This window comes from Kogia breviceps, chromosome 5, assembly GCF_026419965.1.
Source record: "Kogia breviceps isolate mKogBre1 chromosome 5, mKogBre1 haplotype 1, whole genome shotgun sequence".
In the NCBI taxonomy this organism is placed as follows: Eukaryota; Metazoa; Chordata; class Mammalia; order Artiodactyla; family Physeteridae; genus Kogia; species Kogia breviceps.
The window spans coordinates 139256193-139275379 of NC_081314.1; the positions used below are offsets into that span (position 1 = coordinate 139256193).

Genomic DNA, 19187 nt, shown 5'->3' on the forward strand with positions numbered 1-19187 from the left:
TAAATCCTAAGAGTTCTCATCAGGAGGAAAAAATATTTTTTTATTTTATTTTGTATCTATATAAGATGATGGATGTTCCATAACCTGTGGTAATCATTTCATGATGTAAGTAAGGCAAATCATTAATTATTCTGTACACCTTAAACTTGTGTGATGCTGTATGTCAATTATAGCTAAATAAAACTGGAAGGAAAATAAAGAAAGAAAAGACACAATCACCCATTATCACCACTGTCATTTAATATTATACTGGAGGAATTATTCGATTCAATTAGACAAGAGGTACTAAAACTGGAAAAGAGAAGGCAAAAATTATCATTGACTGTATGATTAGAAAAATAAAGAGAATAAACTGCAAAGCTATTAGCAAACTATTAGTAGGATAATTCAGTAAGCTGAGTGGGTACAACATAAATACTAAAGAAAATCAATATCCAAGAATCTATATTAACAGCAATAACTTTGTAAATATAATTGAAGACAAGATTCTACTTACAATTGGAACCAAAAAAGATAAGATACCTATGAGTACAATAAATGCATAAGATTCAAACAGAGAAAATCTTTAAAAAGAGGGACAAAAAGGAAGATTTGACTAAATGCAAATATTTCATATTCTTAGAAAGACTCACTTGTGTAAAGATGATAATTCTTTCCAAATTCATCTATAGATTTAGTACAATCCCAACAAAAGATCAACAGAGGTTTTTGGGTTTTTGTTGTTCTCGTTTTGTTTTGTTTTCCAAACTACACTGAATGCCAAGTTTTCAGAGCCCTTACTCCATTTGTTAATGATCTTATTCTTGTCTTTTCCTTTCCAATGATATATTTCGTGTTTTCAGGCCCATATTTCTTTCAGTTTCAACGAACAGAATTCCAACTTTTAGGCTTGAAAAATCACAGCAAAATCAAAAGGAGAAAATGGTCCTTCTTTCCTTGCAGCTGCAGAGAGCAGCAGACAGCATCCTTCATCATAAACACCCATCCTTGCAGGTATTATTCCAACAAACGAATAGGCAAATCCCCAGGATTTTCAAGGTTGCCTCTGAGAAAAGTAAACTTGACTTCCCCCAAAACTATCATTCAGACTGGTCGTTTTACTTAATTATGTTGACTCTGACAGAGATATAAATTGATAACTGTTTCCTCAAAGGAAATATCTTTGTTAACTTTCTTTGTTTGGCTTCCCTCCTCTTTTACCAGAAGCATGAGGTAAATAAATTTGATAAATTTCTTATTTAGACAAAGACTTTGAGAGCCTCCATTCAAATTCACACAGACAATTTGAGTCTAAAATTTATATGTAAAATTGAACATGCAAGAATAGCCAAGCAAATTATAGGAAAAAAAAGTAATGAAATAACCCTGCAAGATGGTAAAACATATTGTAAAGCTATAGAAATTAAAAGGGCTTGATTCCAGCATATAAAAAGGCAGACAGACCAGTAGAACAGAATAAATTCCAGAAATAGATTCAAAACCATTCAGGAAAATAGTATAAAATAAAGAGAATGTTTCAAATCAGTGTAGAAAAGATTGGTTATCTAATAAATGCATAGGACAACTGGGTAAACATCTGGGAAAGAGTAAAATTGGATCTCTACTTTGCTATACCAAAATAAATTCCAGATGGAGCTAAATTATAATTTTTAAAAATAAAGCTATAAAAGAACTAGTACAAACATGGGAGAGTTATTTTTATAATCTCAGATTGTGGCAGTCTTTCCAAGCATGACCCAAAAGTCAGAAGTCACAAAAGACAAGACTGATAAATCCAACTACATAAGAATAAAAAATGCCTTCGTTGGGGCTTCCCTGGTGGCGCAGTGGTTAAGACTCTGCCTGCCAATGCAGCGGACATGGGTTCGAGCCCTGGACCGGGAAGGTCCCACATTCCAAGGAGCAACTAAGGCCGTGTACCACAACTACTGAGCCTGCGCTCTAGAGCCCGCGTGCCACAAGTACTGAGCCCACGTGCCTAGAGCCCATGTTCCGCAACAAAGAGAAGCCACCACAATGAGAGAAGCCCGTGCACCACAACGAAGAGTAGACCCTGCTCGCCGCAACTAGAGAAAGAGCGTGCACAGCAACAAAGAACCAATGCAGCCAATAAATAAATAAATTTATTTTTAAAAAGCCTTCATGGCAAAAGCAAAATACTATCAATCGAGACAAGAGATAAAGAAATGATAAACTCGGGGGAAACATTAGCAACACATATGGTAAAGTGTCAAATTTGTTACTATTTAAAAGTTTTTAAACATTAAATAAAACAGCTCAGCTATTCAACAGAAACATGGTCAAAGCACATGGACAGCTAGTCACAGAAAAAGAAGTCCAAGAAAAAAGATTTAAAAAAAGAAAAAGAAGTAACAGTGCTTTTAAACAGAAAAAGTATACTCATTCTCACCCACAACAATATAGATGCAAATCAGAATTATAAAGAGATCTCATTTACTACTGGTAGACAAGTAAAGATCATTTGCAAAGTGGGTCTATCCATCCACAGTGCGTTCGCCACGGTATACAAAACAATCTGAACAGTGTCTGACACACAGTGACAGCTCATGGAAGTCAGTTATTATTATTATTATTGAGGATAATTGAGATTATTAAAATTTTATAGCACAAATGCACCTTCTGACCACTCAGTCATCTTCTGGGAATTTGGGGGACTTAGGTGTGATGTGAGCATATTTCCAGGACATATGTACAGGTCTGGTCATTGCAAGCAAGAGATTGGAAACCATCTAAATGTCCATCAGAAGAGGACTGGTAAGGACAGTATGGAAATCCACGCGATGGGATCCTAGTCAAGCATTAAAAGGAATGAGGCAGATGTCTGTGTACTGAAGAGGAACAGTCTTCAAAATCTTGATAAGTAGGAAAAAAATAAGCATGATGTAGATTGGTGTGTTGTCCACCATTTGTATATAAAAGCTGTATGTTCTTGTATATGCAAAGAATATTTCTAAAAAGAGACCTAAGAATCCTTTTATTGTCCTCTGGGCAGTTTCCTTTTAAATGACTTGTTCGTTTGTTTGTTTTTCACTATGTGTCTGTTACCTATTGAGAAGGCAAATCTATTTTTTTAAGAGTGAGGAGTTTGCAATGAACACATCAACTCTTTACATGGAATCAGCTGTTTCTCTGCTAGTATGTTTGAAAGTCTTGCTTCCAAACATTTTAAATCCAATCCCCCTAGACGTCCATCTCTGTCCCTGATTTGCATCTTCTTGTAGAAATATTCCCTTGTGTAAGAGAAGTAGCCTGCCTCACAAGAGAGAATCACAAGACGTGTGAAAACTATGTATGTGCAGCTTGCCCTGACTTTATTGCAAAAGCCCTTTGAAATTCAGTAATCCATTCTCCCTCTGATTCTGGGCCCCCGGTAATTATTGATTCAGTAGTTCAGTGTAGGCTGTCCTGATGTTACCACCACTGAACGTTCTCTCTCCGGGATTCTTGCGGGGCAGGGCTCCGAGGTACCCACAGATGCTCTGCCACCCTGTGGCGAGAGGCTGCTATAACCAGCAGGCCATCCCCAGGGAGCTGCCCCAGACGGATTCCCTGGGTGACCAGCTCAAGAGTTTTCAATAGAGGGCGCTGATGAGACAGCCACGCGGGAGCTGCTCGTGTTTTCTAGAACAATGGTTAGATACGTGGATTTCACACATAATGCACACAAAAGCATTAAAAAAATTGTAAAGTACATAACTCAATAGTCATGGATTTTTTTTTAAAAAAATCCAATTCTGGTATTCCATGCTTAACAGACAAAACTTGGAAGAACCGGACCTGCCTCCGTTTGACCCCAGAGGGTGCCTACCTGCCTCTCACCTGTGGCTCCAGAATGTGCATCCCCGGAGCCCTATGGTGCCAACGTTACCAAGTATGGCCAAGTCATCAAAAAATTCAGGATCGTTCTAGAACAGGGGTCAGCCTCCTTTTTTCCCGTAAAGGGCTAAATAGTCAATATTTTTGGATTTGTGCTTCAATATGATCTCTGTCACAAGAACACAACTCTGCCTCTGTAGCAGGAATGCAGCCTTACACAATAAGTAAATAAGTGTGTGGTGGTGTTACAATAAAACTTTATTTACAAAAACAGGGGCATTCCCTGACAGTCCAGCGGTTAGGACTCAGCACTTTCACTGCCGTGGCCCGGCTTCAATCCCTGGTTGAGGAACTAAGATCCAGCAAGCCCTGCGGCGTGGCCAAACAAACAAACCCCAAACCAAAACCAAACCAAACCAAAAAACAATAGGTAATTGGCCAGGTTTGGTCTGTGGGCCATAGTTGGCCAAACCCTAGTCTAGAACGTTCCTCCTGTCTCCCAAACCCAATGATTCTGTACCTTACTGGTGAGGTGAGTTTTGTGGTCTGCTGTCCGACGGAGCTGAGCGCTGTCCAGCAGTGGGACATGCACAGGGTCAATGGCTGTGGTTTGCTCCGTTAGTACATCCGCTTTGAGTCTTTCCCAAGTTCAGTGTGTCCTGACATCCTGTGACCTTTATGAGCTGGGGGGAGTGACACCCTGAATGCCTCAGTGCTCTATAAGCCCCCAAAGTCTTTGATCCAAGAAATCAGCTGGAAAAATGCAGCCATCAAATGTTCTCCTCCTCCTCTGGCTGCATCAAAAAAACAAAATTTCCACACCTGTTTCAATTTCTCCCAAAGGTCCTGTGAACACGTGGGCACAGGGAAAATGCACCTTCTCCCTCGTGTCCTCCTGGACACTGCGTGGGCCTCCCTCCCTCCCTTTGACTTGACTATGTGGTGATGTTTTTCTTTCTCTCTTTCTCTTCCTCCTTTGATGCAGCATTAGCCCGCATGTGCGTGCCCTCCGCTGCTCCCTGAATTCACACAGCCCTGACCAGGAGGGGTTCAGTCTTGCCAGCTCTTGAGGACTTGCTTAATAGCTGAAACTTTGGAGTTTCTCTTTTCTTTTCTTTTTGCCACAAATATCAGAAAGGCCACCCTTTAAAAGTAAAACAGGCAAGAAGCTTTGACCTAGCATGTGTCCAGCATGGAAGCTTGGAAGGCAGCTTCTGACATCCAAGGAGTAGCCCCCGTGGGTTAGTTTACATTTTAGCCCCCAATAAACAATCTTCCCGCCAGTTCCCTGCTTCGGGCAGCCTGTGGGAGGATTTGCAGGGCAATCGGCTTCAAAGAAGAGACAGGGTGACAAGACCCTCAACCTTTTTCCTGCCTTTCTGTTTGCTGGCTGCTGTCTGCCGATAGGACCTCCTAGTTTTCTCTGCCTGTTTTCCCATTCTCGCCTTTTCAGTTCTTTAACACCTGCTTAAGCAATTCTTCCTATTAATTTCTCCGCCAGAACAGTGAGGTTTCTCTTTTCCTGACTGGACCCTGACTGATCAGCCACAAAATAAGTGATAAAGCCCGTGGTTGAAGGATGAGAATATGCAGTGAAAACATCACTTGAGAAAAATCACAACTGGGTTTACAGTAGCAACTGGGGTGGTGTCCTAAATCTGATGGCTGATGGCCTTATAAGAAGAGGAGAAGACACACACACAGAGCAGAAGACCAAGTGAGACAGAGACAGCGGTTGGAGTGACATGACCACAGGCCAAGGAGCCACCAGAAGCTGCAAGAGGTGGGAAGTGTCCTCCCCCAGAGCCCCAGAGGGAGCAAGGCCCTGCTGACACCCAGACTTTGGACTCTGGCCTCTAGAACCATGAGAGGATGTCTTTCTGTTGTTTCAAGCCACCAGTTTTGTGGCCATCGTTTATGGCAGCCACAGGAAATTAATATGATCGCCCACTGAATTCGCACAGAAAAGCTACGTTTAAAAAGCAGTTAGGAAACCTGGGTTCTTTTCTATGGCTCTCCCGGGTTTTCTGCAAAGAAGCCACATTCTCCATTCCTCATTCTACCTTAAGGCCACTCATTGCCAGGTTAGCCCAGAGCCCCATCCTTGTCCTGGAGGAAGAATTCTCGCCCCCGGGGCTGAGTCCAGCCCGAATCTTCCCTCCTTACACTCCCTCCCACTGCACTGGGTCATTGTAGTCTGAGAGGAGCCTGCTTCTGGGGACTGTCTGGTGTGCGAGCGACAACACCCAGTGGGGGGGGGGGGGCTTCCCTGGTGGCGCAGTGGTTAAGAATCCGCCTGCCAGTGCAGGGGACACGGGTTCGAGCCCCGGTCCGGGAAGATCCCACATGCCGCGGAGCAGCTAAGCCCGTGCGCCACAACTACTGAGCCTGCGCTCTAGAGCCCGCGAGCCACAACTACTGAGCCCACGTGCCACAACTACTGAAGCCCACGCGCCTAGAGCCCGTGCTCCGAAACAAGAAAAGCCACCACGGTGAGAAGCCCACGCAACCGTAAGGAAGAGTGGCCCCCGCTCGCCGCAACTAGAGAAAGCCTGCACGCAGCAACGAAGACCCAACGCAACCAAAAATAAATAAACGAAATAAATAAATTTTTTTTAAAAAAAAACACCCGTGGGGGTGCCCTAGACAAGCAACCACTTTCCCCATTCCTCCTCCCTGTGACAATATCTGAACGCCGTCACTTAGATAACCATCACCCCAAATTCGCTGAACCTCTTCCGTGAGAGCATGAGTGGTGACAGGCCTGGGATGGAAAGGGGCTGAGGTCTAGGTGAGAGATGGCTTCCCAATGGCTGGAAAGGATGATGAAGAGATTCCTAGAAAGGGGGTGGGCAGGTTCCAGCACAGAGGAAGGGAGAAGGGGGTCCTAGCAACTTCCTGAGAGCTCTGAGCCCCCAGGGCCCCTGCTCGGAGGAGGTGCCTCCCAAGGCCCCTCCAGAGGGCTGCTTTCCTCTCTCCCTCCTGTTTCATAATAATGACCATGGTGGGCTCTGTTCTGCTGAACCTGATGAGCGAGTAGAAGTTTTGCTTCCAGAGAATGTCTGAAGCCCACCCGGAGAACCTCGCCGGCCCCAAGCAGGCACCCACCACCTGGCTTCAGGTGCTCAGGGCTCCATGGGCACTGGAAATTCTCAACCTGACCACCAGGGGGCAGCCACACCCAGGGCGCCTTCCTCTGCCCATGGAGACTGGCAGGCAGAACCCCGCATTTCTGGAAATATCTAAGACACCCGGTTTTATTGACCTTAAGTAGACACACCGAGGAAACTGAGGGGCCAATTGCTCTAAGTCCCTGACTCCGTTTTGTATTTGTATTTCGATTTGTTTGTGTATCCAATGAATCAGTTAAAGAATTTACCACCCCTTCTCAATCCATCCTTAGCTTTCTGTACATTGCTTTTGTCCTCAAGCTCTCATAGCCTTTGGCTGTCTCCCTTAATCTGATTTAGTATTTACTTCTCTTTTTTTTTTTTAGTATTTATGTGCCCATAGAGAAGCCATCTACTGATGTGGATTTAAGATCTGGCATCCTCTGGAGATAGTCACACGCATAAACACATAAGTCACACACTGGCTTGTCTGGAGATTCAGAGATTGTGGAATCCATAACAGTTTTCTCTGCCTGTCAGCTTATTTCGAATTCTTGTTATGGCTACTATCGAATTACCATAGTATCCTGAGGGGAAACTGAAGTTCAGAGCCAGGGCAAAGGCAATATTTCAAGCCAGATTATCAGAATTTGCAATTGGCTTCTTTTTGGCTCAGTTTGCCTTTTGTTTTAAATGGCGCAGCTCGCATGCCGGACTACCTTCTGTCTCTCTAAGCAGACCTCTAGGTATACAGTGCAGACGGTATTAGGATCATTGTTTTTTCGGGCAAGGCTTTACGGGGCCCCTGCTGCAGCAAGAGGAGCAAGAACAAACAATAGGTTCCGTTGCTTGCTTGCGGCTGAGGTGAGGCGAGCTTGTTCCATATATGGGGTGAGAATAAGGGTGTGTCCACGGGATCGGGCGGAGTGGTGGCTTAGGTGCTTTGGCCACCCCTGAGATGGTGTTGCAGGCAGGAGGCTCGCACAGTGCCCTGGACGCCCTGCTTGTGGGCTCTTCAAAATTGACAGTTGAGTTTTTTGGTCTCTTTGTATCTTTTGTCCAGAGTTTGCCCTAACGGTGCATGCATGCAGTTATACTTAGCTCATAGGGTTTCTTTGTATTTTGTTGCCTGAGGAGAGGTGTGTCCAGGTGCACGTGCTGCATGCAACACTGCAGCAAAGGGTCCCAGGTCCCAGCCTGTCTCATTCCCCCCTGAGAGACCCTACACCCTTATTCTTAAGGGGTAAGGGGCAGAAGGTCTCTTCTTCTGAAAGTTCGTCCTGCTGGATGGGGGCCACAGACCCTAGCCTATCCTAGAGGTATAGAAGCCCCTCACTGACTGTTCCAAGGACCTGTAGGGACTTGGGCCACTCTCTGGAATCAGCTAAATTCCTGGAGCCGTCATGAGCCTGACTTCAAACTGTTGGAGCCTAAAACACACAAACTAAACCAAAAGGTTAAAGAAACAAGGGCTCAAAAGGAGAACAACAATAGCCGTTAAAGGGCCTAGAAAGGGAGGGAAACAGGAGGATCCTTTTGGAGAGTAAATTGTCTGATGTTACTAAATGATATCCCGTAAAGAATGATCAAGGCGAGTTAGTGTGCATAAAAGAATAAAATCAGAGCCCCGTCATTCCTTCCCCACCTCACAGACCCCCAGGAACCCCTGGCTTGTCAGCGAGGGCAGAAGTTAGGGAAGCACACCTCCTGCTGGCTTCCTCCTTCAGGCAAGCGATGACCTTGGGTGTGTCCTTGGACCTCGCTGAGCCTCAGTTTCCTCAGCAGTTAAGTGACAGCCATGGTCTAGTTAAACCTCAGGGAGCTTGCTCTCCAAGGCCAACTGTCTGGTGGGTTGCACGTGGGGCATATCTAATCTGGAGCCATTCGCCTAGCCAGGCTGCGTGCCTCCAGGAGAGGCGAGGCGCCGTGCCAATTCTTCGTATTGGCTAGTGTACCCCAGTCCACGGTCAGCCCTCAGTCTTGTAGACAAGCCTGGTTTGTCCGCTCACAGAGTGGATCCACCTCTCCAGGGCGGACTCCACGACTGGTTCCAAGAACCTGCAGAGCAAAATTGGAGCTGTAATGCCCTCTTCTATACTGACAGAGGGTGAGGGGCGTGGCATCTGAATGGGAGGTGCCAGGTCAAGACAGCCCGATGCAGCATCCTGTGAGAGGGCTGGGGTCTGAGGGTCCACTGGCCAGGCCCACACCTCGGGGGTTGTCGCCACTGATTTCACCTGCCTCTGCCACCGTGGCGGGCAGTCCTTCAGTTGCAGGCTCCCCTCCCCGACTCTGGTTTCTATCAAGTGTGGCCTGGGGCTGGCCCGGAACTATTCTTTCTCCGTAAAGCAGAGGTTGTAAATCAGTGGTCTTTGAGCAGAATTCAGCTCAAGGTCGTAGCTTGTTTGGCCCACACATTTAAAACAATAAAATTGAATTAGTTGCCCACATCCAAAAATCAGGAGATTTCAAATAAACATCCAGACTTCCCCGGTGGTCCAGTGGTTAAGACTTTGCCATCCAATGCAGGAGGCATGGGTTCGAACCCTGGTTGGGGAACTAAGATCCCACATGCCGTGGGGGTGCGGCCAAACACTTAAAAAAAATAAAAAATAAAAAAAATAAATATTCAGATTTCCAACTTCTGGTAAAATCTCTCGTAAAAGTCTGCCCAAGCTGCTGGCTGGCTGAGGACATCTGGGATTCAGCAGCAGTGGCAGCCTCCCACCCCCTTAGCAGGAGGCTTGGGTGATAGGGGAGGGGGCGCTCGGCAGTCTGCCTGCAGCTCCACCTGGGGCTTTGCTCCCTTGCTTTCTCCTTGTAGGATCGGGGGTGCCTACGGCAGAGTTTATCCACGGGCAATCATACCCCCTTATTTCGGAGGCCCCCAAGAACCCACATCCACTTTCCAAGAGGATCACCGTGATATTAACAAAACCCACACTACACATCATGATAAAAGACTCTAATTTTTTAAAAAGATCTTTTTAATACCTCCAAAGGCATGTTGTCCTATTCAATGAACACATAAAATATTGCACACAAAGCACTGAGATCCTAGTTTGAAAGGGCTTAGAACAGTGCCTGGCTCCGAGCAAGCGTTCGACGAATGCTCACCCCAAATATTAACTATGGTAACAAGCGTTGGAACATGTGTGGCTTATAAGCGGTTTGAGGGGTGTGGGGGAGTGAGCTGAATGCCTGGGGCTTCAAGGACGGGGAGGACTAAAGCTCATGAGATCTCCCTCTGCCTTAAAAGGGGCAAGAACCGCAGGGGGGGACGTGAAGTGGTGATAAAGAACTAGTCTGTGTGCCTGGAATACCCAAGTCTGCCTGCCGCTGTGAGTCACGCCGTGGGCCACGTGCGCTCTGGGTCCTAGGGCCAACTGTGTCGTCACGGCAGGGAAGTCACACGCGGCCAGGAGATGCCTGCAGTCCTAGGTGGGCTTCCAGGGGCCCAAGAACCCCCGAGATTGTGGGTAAAATGTGTCTGTGTGCCATCTGGGGGGATCACAGCTTTCATTAGATTTTCAAAGGACTCTGACGCAAACAGCCACTGGTCTCGAGGACTGTAGTAACTCTGCCAGGCTTCTGAAGCCCCAGAGATGATGTCCCATGGGGAGCCCTGCCCCCAAGCCCACCAAGGAATCACTGTCTATTACATGAAGCAAGGACTGGGCCCCATTCGTCTATTGGAGGATGGCCAGCGATGCTTACGGGTTGCTTCTAATTTATATTATGTGCAGGTTTCTAACAAGTATGTTTCATTTAAGTATTCCACCCTCTTAAGGGATGCCTAGGCAGGCGAGCGTTCAGGATGGTGCAGGGGACCGAGGGCAGCCGGGGAAGAAGGCTGAGACCCAGGTCACACGTCCTCTGAGTCCCTCAGGCCAGGCCATGCTCACGAGGCCCCTTCCACTGCCGTGAGCAAGTCCCTGGTACCGTCTGCCTCCACCCTTGAATCCCTTTCCCAGTTCTCAGTTGGGAGGGAAGTTTCCAGGGGAATCTCGGAAGAAGGGCCAGGAGGAAAGCGCTGTCCCTGGAGGGGTGGTCAGGGCAGAGACACTGCGTGAGCTTCCCACGGGGGCTGGAACAAACTAGCCCAGCCTGAGTGGCTTTGAGCAAGAGAAACCCCTTGCCTTCCCATTCTGGAGGCCAGAAGTCTGAAATCACAGGGTCTTGGGGCCCTGCTTCCTCTGAAAGCTGTCCGGGAGAATCCTGCCTTTCTTCTCCCAGCCTCCAGGGGTGGCCCTCCGTCCTTGCTGGTCCTTGGCTTGCGGCTGCATCACTCCTATCTCTGCCCAAATTTCCCTCTTCTTATAAGGATGTCGGTCACATTGGCTTAGGGCCCACCCCAATGACCTTACCTTCCTTGATCACATCTGAAAAGACCTTATTTCCAGATAAGGTCGCATTCACAGGTTAGGACTTGAAGGGCTAAGAGGATCTTTGGGGGTGGGGGAGCGGTCACAATTCAACCACGATGGGCACGTTACCTCAAAAGGCCCTGCCACCTCAGTCCCGTGTGTTGCCCCTGGCCCACACCCACGCCTTCCCCTGAGCTCTTGAGATAGTGGATGCAGCCCTCCCTCCTGCCATGCAAACTGAGTACCTTGCCCTTGGTACACCTTCTGAAGCAGGATTTTTTTTCCTTCTGCATCTCAACTGCGCTATGTGAGTAGGTAGTGTGTGTGTGTGTGTCTGTGTGTGTTTCTCTGTGTGTTTCTGTGTGCATGTGTGTGTCTGTGGGTATGAGCGTGTGTTTGGGGCGTGTGTGTGTGAAGGGTGGCCATGTGGGGGTGGAGAGGAGGCAGGAGAGGAAGGGGACGATAGAGCCACCATGGTGAGGGTACGGGTGAAAAGGGCAGAGTAAGTCTTGTCCCGTAGCAAGTGGGGAAGTGTGCTTGCAACAGATATGGAAACATTATGCCTTTGGTCTCAGTCCCATAAGGAAGGCGTATTCGTTAGGATATTGATTCTGTTAGTTTAACAAAAACCAAAATCACACTGGCCCAAGGAAGATGGGAGTTACTTTCCCTTTCCTCTAAAGTCTGAGCTGGTGATTGACCAGACCCTGCCCCATGCCATCGGCCCAGGGACCCAGACTCTAATTGCTCTGCCATCTGTGAATGCACTGTCCTTTTCCAGAGTCAAAGCTGCCTCACCACCTGATCCATGTCCCAGCCCCGGGGAAGGGGGAGAGGGGAACGGAGGACACATCCTTTCCTTTTCAAGGCTCACTGGGAAATCGCCCTCATCATTCCCGCTTCTACTGGCCATAACTTCAGACACAGGACCTTGCTAGCTGCAAGGAAGTCAGGGAAAGACAGCTCTTATTCTCAGAGGCCATGATCTCAGGGATTTTGCTGACATTAACAAGGCGGGCACACATACTGGGGAACGGCTCACAGCCTATTGTAGAAGGAAAGTGATTTTAGAAATGTAGTGTTACCAATCCACCTTTCACCCCTCATGATAGAAAAAAAAAAAAAAAAACACCGAACCATACTCATGCAGTAAAGGATATAAGGAACACGTAATTGGAAACATCAGCTCATCGGGGAGGCTTTGTCCAATTCGGACCAGTCTCGGGGTCAGGACGACAGCTTCATCTCAGGGAGGTAGGCATTGGGTCGTTCTACAGACAGCTGGTTTTCAATGACATAACACGCCCTGCAGCTCTCCAGAATCCGGGCCTGGAAGTACGCCTTATCCTGCTCTTGCCAGGCGTCAGACTCGATGTACACATTGTACGGGTCATGGGAGTGCTCCAGTTTCTTGGAGCGGATGTAACTGAGCATGATGCCCAGGGTGAAGAAGCCGAAAAAGCCAAGCACCATGAGGATGTACAGCGCCGCCAGCTTGCCGTCGTCATGGCTCAGGGACCTGCGGGCCGGGTGGGATGTGTTGCTGCCCGGTTGAACTGTCCCCTGCCACAGCTCGGTCAGCAAGGGTGTCACAGCCGTGGCGTTAGACAGGATCATCCTGAGAGTCAAGGTTTTACTGTGGGAGAGTGAACTTCCCGGGAAAACTTTCTAGAAGAAAAGTGCAACCTGAAGTCAAAAAATATGTATTGGCCCAGACCCGCCCCCCCCCCCCACCAACACACACACCCCACACGGTTTTAAAAGATCTCAGTTAAGAGGGGTGCCCTACCAGAGTAGGACGGAGGCGTACTCCGTCATGGTGTGTGCCAGCTGGGATCTGCGTAATGCCCTCTCTTGACTGATCAAACGATAAACGGATGCGTTTTTATTTCTATTCACCACTCCCAGCACCGACCTCCACAGGTGATCACCAGAACGCATTCCCTTAATACACACACGGTGCCGTACGTGTGCCTTTTAATTTATGTGCTATGGGCCCAACTGTGCTCTCCACCAAGTCATAGGTTCAAGCCCTAACCCCTAACGCAGTTGAACCTGGAGGTAGGGTCTTCCAGAGGTAATTAAGGTAGATGACGTCATAAAGGTAAGGTCCAAATCTGATAGCACCTTATGGTGGCCTTATAAGAAGAGAAAGTCAGACCTTGGTCTGGGTTCCTGGCTGGCATTGGGACTTTCAAAGCTTCTCAGGTGACCCTACTTTGCAGTCGAGATCGAGAACCACTGAGCTATGATGTGGGCCCTTAGGAAATCAACCAATCAGTCTTTTGTGCTGCACAGTACCCGGAAGAATTATACAAGAAGAGAAATAATCACTTCATAGCATAACTTTCCCATCGTGTTTGTTTTTCGGATTTTCTTTTCCGGTCTTGCATGTCCCTGAGAAAATCTGAACAGGAGTTGTGGAAAGAAATTCTCATCACCATGACCTCAGCTGTCCCTGTCCTAGCTCACGTTGGCACCTCCAATTATAAGCCTGTCGTAACTTCATGCTGGACCAGGAAAAGCCAAGTTACTCAACTGCCTTTCAAATAACAGCTCTGCATTTGTAACGAAAAATCTTTCGCTGACTTTACACTTGATTTATTGTATCGCTTTTGCTAAACGCCTTCCGTGCCCCCAAGGCCTGCATGCCGGGTCACGTGGTGTTTTTGCGTACTGAGTCACAAAATGAGTTTGGTAACGTCCTCTAATAATCGGCATGGTGTAAACGACACAGAGCCCGATCCGCACAACAGCTGTGGGTTTATGTCCCATTCTCCAAGTTCACATCCATGATAAATGCCAAAGCACTGCCTAGTGGCCACTGTTAGGACCGTTGGACTCAAATGGACTTGGAGACCAGCTGATCCAACTGTCTTAACTTCACAGAAAACTGGTTTCCACAGAGGTGAGCTGACTTGCCCAAGGTCACGTCTCCGATCAAAAATACATCTAAACTTTAATCTTTTAGCCATGGACTGATATTTTATTAGCATAGAAAAAGGAGTTCTCAGGACCCTGCAGAGACAAGGCAGATCTGTATTTAAGCTCAAAGGAACCAAGGAGCCGGCTGCTTGTATCAGGTGAAACTGAGTCTACCTAATCGGGAACTGGCTTCTGACCTACATATGCCATCAGAAGACCCCTCTGCCCCACCGGCGAGAACCACGGCTTTTTGTAGCTCGCACAGGGAATAGGGGGCTGGAGGAGGAAGATGCAGCAGGAAGCAGGGAGGTCCAGCTCCAAACACAACCAGTGTGATGTTCAGCCCGTGCTAAACTTTCTCAAACGGGCCTTATTGGGCCCCGGAAGAAGGAAGTGGGCTGGGGAATCTAGAAGTTTCTGCTTCTGCCCGGGTTTGAGACTCTTCAGGAGGCATAAACACTGCCCCCAATGAGGGTTAGTGCAATTTTTTTCTGTCAAAGCTGAGTTCCAGAGCTGCTGGTCGACTGAGAATCACTCAGGATTCGGGGCTGTGGGCAGCCGAGCTGAGCCGCAAATGGACAGCAAGCGGGCCCCCAGCGCCCCGGGGTCCTGCAGATGCTCCAGCTGCACCCAGGGGAGGGGGCGAGGTAGGTGATGTCGCGCTGTTCCTGGCACACACCGTCCCTTCTGCCTTTCTCCCAGGAGTTCCAGATCCGTCTCACATCAGCACCGATAACAGGCTTTTAGAACAGATTTCCTAGTACCGCACCTCTCATTCTTTCTTACGCATTTACTGAAAGGGCAAGGCTTTCATGGCTGACTCCAAGCTCTCTACTGAGAGGGACAGATTCTGGGGGCAAGTCAGGGCAAGAGGAACACCAGGGATCTGAGTACCAGCCCTGGCTCAGCCCCAGCTACTCCCCGACGGACGGTACCGTAGCTTGCTTATCTAGGTGGGCTGGGGAGGACACTCCTGCCATTCTCGTCAGCATTTCCTCGAAAGAGCATCCAGTTTTGAAATCATCAGTTTTTGTTTCAGGAAGCAGAATTAGGGTAGAAACGATTATGGATACGCTTAATTTGGGGGCAATGTGATCTTACTGAGTCAAGAATTCTGTGAGCCAATTTTCCTTGGAAATAACTGTCAACTGTCCTCATCTTTATCGAAACACGATGTCCAAATTCTGGAGCTATATTTACCTCCTCGCAACAAAGAAGCCACGAGGGGCCCAGACTCTTGCGGGCAGTCAGCTGGCGTCGTCTTGGGCTTCTCACCTTCCTCTCTCCTGGGAGAGGAATCACTAAGGTGGCCAAGGGCTCACAAAGTCCGGATGAAACCTATACAGAGGCACCACATTTGACTGTCCTCAAAGATCAGAAAGGGGCTTTCTGCCACCTCCCTGCTGGATGTGCGGTGTGTGGTTCTTGAGTCTGGTCACAGGACCGAGAGCGCCCCAGACCTCTCTGTGGGTGTCAGAGAGGAGCTCTGGGGTGTGAAGGGTGGACACGTGAACCAGGGAGCTGATGAGAGGGACCCGGTCAAACTCAACATGGGACAAAGGATGAGCATTTGGGCACGGAGAATGGATGGCAGCAGGATTCCCAGACTCTGGGAAGGGAGCTGAAGTCACATCGAAGGAAGAATCTCACCCTCAGCAAATTAAATGAATTTGGGGAGCCCCAGTTTCCTCATCTGAAAACTGGGGATGATGGGAGGACTGGGGAGGCACGAAACAAGCCCACGACTTTCCAATCTCTTGCTTTGGCTGCTCTCTCTGCGAGAGAGTCATGACCACCATGTCTGCCTGCCAAAGTTCTACTGGTTCTCCAACAGCGCACTCCTATGCCAACCTCTGAAGCCCCTTCCAGATGTCCCGTCCCCTGCTTTGAGCCCTCCTAGTGTCGCTATGTACCGCTCAGATTCTAAGTTGTGTTTTCATCCTTGGTAGGCTTGTCTATGCATTTCCAGGAGCTCAGGAGGGTCAGAGACTCTATCGTTCACCTTGTCCTCACTCCAGCCCCCAGAATGAGTCCACATGGGTTTGCTGAATTAAATGGGCATGCAATGTATTAAATTTAATACAACTACAATGTGAATGGAGAGCAAATAATCAACAAAGTAGAATACACTCTGGAAAGAGCTTGGTGTAACCAAATGAAAACCTCCTTCAATGTAGCCTGTTTTGATATAATAAAATTTAAATTATTTTAATGTATATTTATTTTATTCGCATTATTTATTTTGTATATTAAAATTTATATATGTATATGTATATATGTCTGCAACCCACCTTATTCCTAAAAAGGTTTAAAGCCATCAATAATACAGCATCATTTTCACCCATCCTCCCCAATTCCCGTAACTCTTATCTTGCTCTCCTTTTTATCCATAGTACTCGATCACCTGCACCTAGTGTAGTTTTTCTTATTTATTCTGTTCATTGCCTATTGTTTGTATTCCCTAGCAAAATGTAAGCTTTTGAGGGCAGGGATCTTTGCCTGTGTTGTTCCCATGTATCCCGAAGACTAGAACAGTGTCTGGCACATGGCAGGAGTAAATATTCACAGATGCAGGCATGCATGCATGGATGCATGAGTGAGTAAATGTCCCACTCAACTACTGGAAAGCCCGAACCACACAGAAACTGTCTCACCAGCTCTGCCTTCAGAGACTCAAGATGACAGGAGTGAACCCCTCTGATGTCTTCACGGGGTACTTTATGTTCAAAACCATCCACTTTTGAATAACCTGTCGAAAGCAAGATATACCTGAATATTCTGGAAACTGAGAATGCCTTCCTCAGACCCATCCAGCAGCATGAAACACAGCAGAGCAAGCAGAAGCGTTTTGCCCCCTGGTTAGAAACCCATAGATCAGAGTCCACAGTGCCTTCTGGCAATTCACTCATCACATGAATTAAAGCGACGGTGTGATCACAGCAAAGTTCCCCACCATGGTGACCATAAGTGACAACTGTGGTTATTGACAAGGCCCTTCCTCAATGGAGCTGGAAGCCCCTTCTTCACCTAAAAGTGGACTCAAACAGTTCACATAGAGCAGTCTGGAAAAATCGAGGGTCGGGGGTGGGGCAGGCGGCGGGGATGGGGCAGGGTGGAGTAACATGTGATATACCCAGCACATAACACGTGACTGCTACTGGGTCAACTTTCTTCTAAAAGCTCCACATTTTCCCCAGTTACTACAATCAAGATCAGACACCAGTCACGTTCTGTGTGTCCCATGCCTTTTCCCTGGGGAGATGCCAAGGCCCAAGAAACTTTTCTGGTCCAAAAAAAAGCCACAAAAGATTCCCTTTGAGGCCGGGTGTGTTTGCAAATATTGCCCCATCTGGAGGTCTTTGAAACCAGGCGGGGGGGCTGGGATCAAGGGCGGTTTTAGTTTTCTTTGGATGCTTTTAAGTATTTTCCCAATTTTCTCCAGGAACGACTGTAATTTAATAACAATGGGAAAATGCTGTCGTTGTTTGGTGGTGAGATGATTTTCTAGGCATGCGCTCTAGAAGTGTAGAAGGCAGAGGGAAAAGGAGGCGTGAGGCCGAGCCACCTATTCTGTCTCCCACTAAGGGGGTCGCGGCGTCTCCTGCGTGGGGACGCCCGCTGTGGCCCGGGGGCTGAGACTGGGTGCCTGGAGCCCGCTCAGGGTCGCCGGCCTGGGGCGTCGCGCGCCGGGCGAGGAGCCGGGAGGCAGGAGCCCTTGACTTACCAGGTCTGGGGCGCGGAGAGAGCCGGGAGCGCAGCGGGGTCCAGGGCAGCCAAGCGCAGGGCACCGACAGCCGCGCCCCAGGAGGCGCGCTCCGCGTGCAAGTGCCCGGCGGGGCGGGCGGGGCCTCCGGAGCCAGAGGGCGCCCCGCCCCGTCCCCGCGCGTCCCCGCGCGTCCCCGCAGAGCCCGCGGCCCCCGGGCCACCCCAGGCCATCCCGGGGGCCCCCTGATCCTCCGCACCCTGCGTCTCCAGCAAGCGCTGTGTCACGCGGCGTAAGCGCAGAGCCGGCAGAGAGTCTGTATAAGAACAGCCAGCCAGCCAGCCAGCCAGCCAGATATACCTTCCTGAGGAGTTCAGGACCGGCAGGCAAGAAGCCGCACTGGCCAAAAGAAGTCCGTCCCGGAGAACCCCACTGTCGGCCAAGCACTCGCCAAATACTCCTTCATACATCTCCAAACAAGAACTTCAAATAAGCTCAAAACCCCCGCAGACTCCTTTTAGCTGCGTCCTGAATCCCAGCAGTGGCCATGCATCTACCCGGCAAGCATTTATTGAGCACCTACTGACAGGTGTCCCGTCCTGAGCTGGGGGTGCAGCTGTGGACCAGACAGACAGGGGTCCCAGTGCGCAGGTGTCGGTGGTTGGAGCCAGCCATGCGTTGGCACCCCAGCTCCGAAGTTCCTGGGGCAAGTGGGAACAGCCTTTCAGGCCGCCAGGAGCGAACTGAGCCTTGGTCCCAGGAACCTCCAGGCAAATTTCACAGCAGCTGCCTACCAGCTTGGGGCGGGGTGGGGGGGGCGGGTAGGGGGGTGGCGAGCGTGAGACGGGCAATTCCCAAACGACAGCCCTGTGAAAGCGCTGGGGAATAAGGTCCAGGCTTGCGGTCTGCAGGCAGGGAACAGAGAAATTAGATTCCTGACCTAGAGATAGAAGACATTTTCTCGGACACCCCTAGGCTTCCTGGGCCAGTCACTTACGCTTGAGCCTCCGCCTGGGGCTTCTCTTGGGGAGGAGGCCACCGAAGGCTCTGGGAAGGGGTCCACTGGATGTGGCACTTTAGGACGCAACCCAGCTAGCACAGGCAGAGCTGGCGCTCCGCTGCACCACGGGTGCTAGTCTAAACCCACACAGCCACTCTGGAAAGTTCTAAAATGCCCATAGCCTTGATGTGTACTTATACTGTGTGAAATCTATTCTATGGAGGGGATCTGAACTGTAGAAAAGC

The 19187-nt window shown here is 48.7% G+C and overlaps 2 protein-coding genes across 14 annotated transcripts in view; one reads left to right on the plus strand and one right to left on the minus strand.

Annotated features, from left to right (window-relative positions):
* Nucleotides 1-19187, plus strand: part of SMIM11 (small integral membrane protein 11) — a 110001-nt gene that overhangs the window by 54218 nt on the left and 36596 nt on the right. Inside the window, exon 5 of one of the 9 annotated variants that reach the window (XM_067035053.1) lies at nt 3777-4110. The exons of the other annotated variants lie outside the window; for them this stretch is intronic. The gene's annotated coding sequence lies outside the window, so the exon portion shown is untranslated. Of the gene's footprint in view, nt 1-3776; nt 4111-19187 lie in introns of those variants that run through there. 9 annotated transcript variants of the gene reach the window in all.
* Nucleotides 12457-18694, minus strand: KCNE1 (potassium voltage-gated channel subfamily E regulatory subunit 1). 5 transcript variants are annotated; one of them, XM_067035046.1, is made up of 3 exons: nt 18526-18694; nt 16894-16988; nt 12457-12982 (listed from the first exon to the last, which is right to left on the minus strand). In XM_067035046.1, exon 3 carries the CDS (start codon nt 12929-12931, stop codon nt 12542-12544), a length of 390 nt encoding a protein of 129 aa, XP_066891147.1. In that variant the 5' UTR covers nt 12932-12982; nt 16894-16988; nt 18526-18694; the 3' UTR covers nt 12457-12541. The 5 variants fall into 5 exon arrangements, with proteins under 5 accessions (XP_066891147.1, XP_066891148.1, XP_058920461.1 ...); XM_067035047.1 differs by having other exon boundaries at nt 18522-18694; XM_059064478.2 differs by lacking the exon at nt 18526-18694 and adding an exon at nt 17964-18102.

What these genes read in the sequence shown, in the direction of transcription:
- KCNE1 (XM_067035044.1), bottom strand. Translation starts at nt 17,059, where the DNA reads ATGCTGCTGGATGGGTCTGAGGAAGGCATTCTCAGTTTCCAGAATATT. An exon ending in TCAGTTTCCAGAATATTCAG is followed by an intron (nt 12,983 to 17,008) that starts GTATATCTTGCT and finishes CTTTTCTTCTAG; the next exon opens with AAAGTTTTCCCGGGAAGTTC.